Source organism: Arachis ipaensis, chromosome B07 (assembly GCF_000816755.2).
Source record: "Arachis ipaensis cultivar K30076 chromosome B07, Araip1.1, whole genome shotgun sequence".
Classification (NCBI taxonomy): domain Eukaryota; kingdom Viridiplantae; phylum Streptophyta; class Magnoliopsida; order Fabales; family Fabaceae; genus Arachis; species Arachis ipaensis.
In genome coordinates, this window is record NC_029791.2 from 4,160,983 (window position 1) to 4,168,950 (window position 7,968).

Below are 7,968 nucleotides of genomic sequence, written 5' to 3' on the forward strand. Positions count from 1 at the left end.
TTGGCGCCAAATTGCTAAGGGAAAGGAATAAAAGGATGAAGGATTAAGGGGAAGGCATCATAATCATTCCCAACCACTTTTCACTTTTAGTTTAGAGTTTTAGAGAGAGAAGCTCTCTCTTCTCTCTAGAATTAGGATTAGGAATTAGGGTTAGATTAGGATCTCATAGTTCTAGGTTTAATTCAAGTCTCCTTCTACTTCTACCTTCAATTGATGATTGCTACACTTTGGTTCTTCTCTCTATCCCTATTCTCTTGTTGTAATTTCTCTTATTTTGCTTCTAGGTTTTGTAATCATGATACTCTTGTTCTCTTTATTTTCTTTCAATAATGCAATTTGAGGTAATTCATGATAATTGTGATTTCCTTGATTGTTGTTGTTAATTCTTTACATTCAATTGTAGTTAGAATTCATTCTTGTTGTGATTGACTATACTTTTCTTTTGTGCCTTCCAAGTGTTTGATTAAATGCTTGGAAGAATTTTAGACTAGGATTTTATGTTCTTGGCTTGAGAAGGTAACTTAGGATTTATTGAGTCACTAGTGTCCAATTGATTGATAGTTGATAGCCATTAACTCTAGCCTTCATTAATCCAATTAGTGGAAAGCTAGGACTTATGGACTAGGATTGATATAACTCATTTGACTTTCCTTTGTTAATCGATTTAAGGATGACTAAGTGGGATTAATCCTTGCAACTACCATACTTGTGGCTAGTGATAATGATGAAGACCCTTGACAACCAAACCTTGCCAAGACCATTTTGTGAATAAAGTTTTCCTACCATTTACTATTCACATTCCTCATCCAAAACCCCAAAATAAACAAGTCCATAACCAATAACAAGAACACTACCCTGCAAGTCCTTTGAGAGACGACCCGATGTTTAAATACTTCGGTTTATAGAATTTAGGGGTTTGTTACTTGTGACAAACAAATTTTTGTATGAAAGGATTATTGTTGGTTTAGAAGCTATACTTTACAACGAAAATTCATTTGTGAAATTCTATACCATCAAAAATTCATTCGTCATTCACCAAAAAGATTCTCATGTTCATTTCTAAGACAAAGATCTCTAACAACATAGCATCTTATTCACAAAATATAATACAAGATGCTACTATCCTTGCAAACACTACCACAAAAGAGACCAAAACTTTCTTAGTCTTAACAACAGCAACCATTTTAGGAGGTCATAGACAATGGACTTTCACTTTTTCCTCACTCTATGGCCAACACTTTCCTTGCGAGACGACGAAGAAGAGGAAGACATCGATGATGACAAGCCAGAATGGCGTTTGTTTTCGGCCATATCCATGTGAAACGCCTTCTGGACATCGTCTTTGAGCTCCATGAATCGCGCCTTCTTGATTCGCTGCTCTTCTTCTGAGCCCTTCTCTAGGAAGAAAACATCTGGTATGAGGTCCTCCAAGAAATTGTCAAGCACCTCGGAGCAATGGGGAAAGAAGCGCCTACCATTCTCAACTGGATACAAGTCCAAAGACAAAAACATACTCAAGCAACTTTAGCATAACATTAAATTCTGCTAAAGTGAAGTAACACCATTGTTTCTTATCATCTCAAATTGAAAATTGCATCAAATTCTCTTCCTATAGTTCAGTTACAAAGTACTACAAGTGATTACAAATGTTTCTTTCATACATAACATTATATCAATCAAACTATAAAGGACAAAAGACACTCAAAAAGTAGTCTGTTTTTCTTAATTATGAAATTCATCTAACTCCAAAATTTTAGAAAAAGTTTCAACGTTGTGATGTAAATATCTTAGTTGCATTATCCAAGACAATGATTCAGGCTAGTTGGTCAAAATGGAGGAGTGTTTAGGGATTTATAAGGGAGAAGAAAAACCATCATAAGGAAGCTACTTGAAACACTCTCTAGGACATACCTGTTTTCTGAAGGGATTGCAATCTTAGTTGCATCTTTTTGGTTCGAACAGCCGGAGTTTCATTCAGGTCTACTTCGCGATTAGTGCCTGCACGCTTCAAAGTCGATGATGTTTAGCAAATGCAACTACAACATAGAAAGAAAAATGAATATTATTCCTAAGGTAAAATGATAAGAAAACATGTCCAAACTGCTTAAGTCTGTTGAAAGAATTTGCTACCTCGATTTTCAAAGTAATCCAGCTTCATATGCAAATCATCAGCAGTTGTCTCAGATGAATCAGACATAGTCACACACTTGAAATTTCTTCTCATTTCTCGCTCAAGAACATCAACACAGAGCCTGTCTTTGTTAGATTCCTTGCACTGCACGGTTTCCTCATGATAATCCTTGCGCCGCGTCAACCTCTGACAAATCACAAGAGCTGTTTGTCCATCAGGAGTAGTATCTGATGCATTGGCCCCTTTCTTCAGCAGTGCTACCAAAATGGATGGATCCTTTCGCCTTGCAGCGACATGAAGAACTGTATATCCTCGGGGATTTCTAAGGTTAATATCAGCCAAGCCTAGATTAAGAACCTCTTGAATAACCTTAGAATCACTATAGGCACATGCATAGTGAAGTGCATAAGCATCATTTAGAGTGACCTTAGACTCATTCAAAAGAAGCTTAAGTAGCTCGACATCATCCGAGTCCATTGCCTTATGGATTCTCCTGATACTCTTTTCATTCAAAGTCTCCACTTCCATTTCTTCAGGTGTGGATTCCAGCACAGATTGTGCTCGCAGCGACTTGATTTCGTCCACAACTTCCTGAGGGAACTCCTTTTCCAAAGATGTGGTGTCAAGATCAGACCTTGCTACTCTTTGAGTGCATTGCAAGCGAAGCTGGCTTAGTTGACAGTGGAAGGCTGCCATAAGAACAGGAATCACATCTTCCACTACAGCTTTCTCCACAAAGTTTAGAAGGCGCCGCTGCATCAATGTTGCAATAAGAGATTCTTACATTAGAAAACAGAAAAACTAGTATGCTCTTGAGAAAGACATGTTTGCTAGGTGTATTTCTATTTCACATTCCAAATGTTGATACTGTTACAGATATAACCATTCATGTGCCTCCTCCTATCATCTTAAGCCTTTGAGAGAAATGGTTTCATGACAATACCAATCATGATCACATAGATTTGACATGGCCATGTCAAATTTCTTTCTCTTGAACCACACATAAACAAACACATTCCACAAAAACACTGTCTAATCTACTAGAAAGTTCTAGTCTCTAGTTCAATTTATCAAGAGTTTTCATCATATCATACACCCAAAATTGAAGCAGAACATACCTGAAAAAGCAAAACAAGCTCTTTCATCTGAAAAGTGGCAGAGGCATACATGAGCTCCAAAGCATAATCGATTGCAGGGCGACAAGCGTCGTGGACACATGTTTCATCAACACATGTTGTTACTTCTGGTGGTGAAGCCTTAAGGGTCCCTGTATATAAATAATGCAAGAAAACAAGGAAGGATTCATGCCCAACTTTCCCATAAGGCACCAATTCAGACATAAGATACCTTGGTTTTCCTCCTTCCTTAACCGAACCCTCGCCATTACTAACATTCCCTTTCTTGAAAAGTTCATGAAAGAAAGGACTTCTTGAAGCCAATACACACCTATGAACACTCACAGGGATACCTTCAACAAGAATCTCAGCATCACTATAATCATAATCAGCATCAATCATCAACTTCTCAAGGCTAGTGCTTAGCTTCTTCAAGCTCAAAATCTCAATACCCCCACCACTATTCTCATTGTTATTGCTTGAACCACCATTTGATAAATGAGATGATACAAAGCTTAAAGATGATGATGCTTCATTTGCACTGTCCATAACCCCAACTACACCAGGTTCCACTTGAATCATAGCAATATTTTTCTTTCACCTTATTTAATAATCAAAACAAGTAAAAGAAAAGAAAAAAATTGACCCTTTATAGATTCATCATCCTAATAGCTGAAGCACAAATAAGGAATACTCAGAGTGAAAAAGAAAAAAACACTGTTTCCCCCCAAAAACAGCACCAGAATCACTTGCAAGTCAAGCAACAAAACTCAGATTCTATCCAGAAACAAAATTTGGATTATATACATCAAGTATATTGAGAAGTAAGAACAGAAAAAGGTTGAATTTTTAGCACTAAACTGATGTGCAACAAAGAAGAATCAAATGTTTACATACATAAAGGACTAAAGGGTAACCCTTTTGAGCTGAGAATCATGGAAGATGATGAACATGAACCTCACCAGAACTCAGCAGCATAAGCTTGAAAAGAAGAAGATGAACTTATGAAAAGTGAAAGTGAACAAAGATTAGTACTTTGGCTTATCCGTTCATTCTTGCTTTCTGAAACATTAGCTTGAAATGAATGGTTTAAGGAGTTCCAAAGTCTTTTGAAGCAAAAAAGCGAAGACTTGAAAGGAAAATAAAATAGAACAAGAACCAACGCTGACCAACAAATAAGAAAGAGAAGATATTGACAGAGAAACACGCATTCTGACAAAGAAATACTTGGTTTTATGATGCCACTTAGAAAAGGAAATAAAACTGAAAATACATCAACTGAGGTTGGTTTATTTCTCTATTTTTAGTAAAAAAAAAATAACAAGTAATGTTAGGACATCAATATTTTAGCAGTTAATTTTAGTTAATATTATAATAAATTGTTAAAAAAAAATCTAGTATAACATTCATTAAAAATAAATTTTTATTAAATTTTAATTTGATCTTTTTATTAGTACAATCGACTTGAATCAATTAAGCGGTAAATGTCAGGAGATTTAAATCTTATTTTGTGCATAACCGCATATTGATTATGTAATATTGATGTCCAAGATTTTTTCAAAATAATAATTAAGTAATTATCTTCATTTTCTATTGTCACCTTGGTGTTTATTTATAAATTGTGTCCATTTCAGGTAGTTTTCATGTTAATACATATGTTAATGTGATTGGAGGAGGAAGAAAAGGGTCACATACAGCCCACAAGATACAAAGTTTAAGCTTAGAATAAAATAAGTTATGTTAATGTGTGAAAGTAATGCATGGATCACATGCTTCTCTGTTATAGGAATTATTATTCGTTCTTATCTTGTTTTTTTGTCATTTAAGTCAATATGCTCTCCAAAATAATTTTTCTCTTTTGGCATTTTAATCTTTGTTGTGCCAATTCATACTTTGATGTAATGCACATATCAACGTTTAGATTCTCTCTTTTCACCGCAGAAATTTCAATAGTCACAAAATCATATATTATATTATATTATTAGGGATGGAGGATCACTCTTACTCTATTATTAAAATTATAACTATACTTTTATAAAAGAGATTCAAAGATAAACAACCATTTTTTTAGTGTTGAAATAAGTAAAATTTTTTCTCCAATTAGCAAATAGTTTTTCTCTATTATTGTTTTTAGGTAGCTCAAAAACCTTGGGAGAGTTCAAGTTCTTTTTCAAGTTTTTGCATAGACAGATTTTTTGGTTAAAAAAATGACTCAGGCAACTTTTTTTGTCCGATGCCTTATTTGGGCCAGGATGGCCCATCAGTCTGGACATTCTTTATATTAGGATAGAGGTTAAAAAAAAGTGAACAAAAAAGAAATTATTGGAAAAGGAGTAAGAGTAAGGCATGCAAAGTTGGAGCAACGAAATTGGTATCCTTTTTATATATTATTTCATTTTAGATTAATTATTTTAAATATAAAAAATATTAAAAAAAAAGTATATATACACAAATATAAATAACATAGGCGCCACTTAAATAAAGATCCCAAAAATAATTTTATGGTAAAGACGCCTACGTGGCAAAACCTAAATCATACATTCTAAAGCCACACTTTTCACTTAAAACCATAATTTTTCACAAAGAAAAGCGTCACCTAATAGAAAAAAGTAAATTAGAAGATTTAAGAGAAGAAATAATTAAATTATCAAAATTAATAGATCAAAAATTAATGATTTTAACTAATGTTAACTGTAATGACACCGAATTCTTAAAATCAATACAAAATGATTTTTCTCAAAATCTTTATTTTACTATAAGCTTTATTGAAGGACTTCAAAAACCTGAAAAAACTTATTTTTTACACGGAATTTCTAAAAAATGTTACCATGGAAATGATTCCCCACATCTTTATCATACTTTTAACCCACAATTAAATTCTATAGTAGATATGCTTGAAGAAATATTAGTATCCATAAAATTTCAAAGAAATAAGGAAAAAGAGAATCCCAAAGAAGAAAAATTTCAAAATATAATCAACATAACAGATTTAAAAGTAAAACCACCATTGAAATTATGAATATTGAAGAAAAATTAGAAGAAGTTACAATGCTTTTTAAACAATTAAAAATGGCTCAAGAAAATAATATTATGGAACAGAGATTTCAAATAGAAGAAGAATTAGTAAATTTTGAAAATATAGAAAATGAAGAACACATCCTATATTATTCAAGTGACGAAGAACCAGCAATTCCAATACAAGTAAAAAATGAAGCTGAAACATCTAATGATAATCAATCTCAATTTAAATGGGAAACATGTTTTGATAATTATGCTTTTAAAAAAGGATTTATAAATAAAGATTAAAAATATACAAAAATACCATCAAAATACGTTCCTAAAATCTAGAAAATGGAAGGAGAAAGAATGCTCGATTTAGACTGTAAAAAGAATGAAAAAGAAATTTTCGAAAACTGGTTGAATTCCTTCTTATTAGAAGCCTTTACTAATCCAAAACTTAGTGAATTATCTGGAAGAGATATTTGGAATTATATAGGGTTTCATACTAAAGGAACTATAAGAGATTATATGACATCAATAAAAAATCAAATAATAGAAGAATTAGCAACAAAAATAACAACTTATGATAAGATATTACATATAATGATGATTCTATATAAAGAATTTTTTGGAAAAAATATTATAGATCATAGACAAGAAGTCTATAATAAAGAATATCAAGAAGCAAAAAATCATTTAGCTAATATTCAGATATATGATTTATGTAATGTGGAGTCTTATATATGTGAATATAGAATACATTATTATAAATTAAAAGAAGAAGATAAAAACCATTATCTTAGTATGTATATAACAAAAATTCCATATCTTGCTAATGAATTTATAATGGGAAGATTTATAAGAGAAATAAATAGAGGGATAATTGAAAATAATTTTGGTGGAGCAACCTCTACAATAAGAGAGGAAATAAAAGAACGTTGTATGCAAGAAGTGACTCAAACAAGATTTGCAAATATAATTAGAATTTGCTGTCAGGATAATGAAGAGATACCCCAAAAATATGGTCTTAATAAAAATTTTCAAAGAAAAAGAAAATATCAATTTAGAAAAAGAAAATACTATCCAAACTGGAAAAAAAAGAGGTATTTTAGAAAAAGAAATAACAATAAAAATAAAAGACAAAAAAATGACTATTGCCCAAATAAAAAAGAAAATTGTAAGTGTTGGTATTGCCAAGAAGAAGGACACTATGCAAATGAATGTCCAAAAAAGAAGGATAAAAAGGATCTTAGCAAACAAACAGAAATTGCTAAGTCTTGTTTCATGGAACCATTAGAAGAATCTAATGATAACTTAGACTATATTTTTGAATATGTCTCAGAAACAGACTCAGAGACTGAGTAATAATGCCACATTTATTACTATAAAAATAACAGAAAAATTTATAAATGCTTTCATAGATACTGGAGCAACACAATGCTTTGCTAGTACAAATATAAAACTTGATTGGAAAAAATTAAAGAAACCATTAAGAGTTAGAATAGCTGACAAATCAATACATAAAATTGGCCAAAAAGCAGAGATGGCTGAAATTTTTATTCAAAATTATAGGTTCATTGTTCCATCTATATATATGTTAGATTCTGAAATGGATTTTATTATAGGAAATAACTTTTTAAAGCTATATCATCCATTCATTCAAGAATTAACATATATAGTTTTAAAAGTTCCACACGATTCTTCAATAAATCAAAAATCAAA

At 31.9% G+C, this 7,968-nt stretch overlaps 2 protein-coding genes across 2 annotated transcripts in view; both read right to left on the reverse strand.

Annotated features, from left to right (window-relative positions):
- LOC107608932 (regulatory protein NPR3) overlaps positions 1-4,463 on the reverse strand; it is a gene marked incomplete in the record, with an annotated part of 6,039 nt that extends 1,576 nt beyond the window's left edge. The window contains 3 exon segments of the mRNA XM_016310719.2: positions 2,025-2,036; positions 2,131-2,884; positions 3,250-4,463. Coding sequence (XP_016166205.1) covers positions 2,025-2,036; positions 2,131-2,884; positions 3,250-3,828 — 1,345 coding nt within the window.
- LOC110264805 (BTB/POZ domain and ankyrin repeat-containing protein NPR2-like) lies at positions 1,032-2,027 on the reverse strand. The gene is made up of 2 exons (XM_021107056.1): positions 1,912-2,027; positions 1,032-1,484 (listed from the first exon to the last, which is right to left on the reverse strand). Exons 1-2 carry the CDS (start codon positions 1,943-1,945, stop codon positions 1,210-1,212), a joined length of 309 nt encoding a protein of 102 aa, XP_020962715.1. The 5' UTR covers positions 1,946-2,027; the 3' UTR covers positions 1,032-1,209.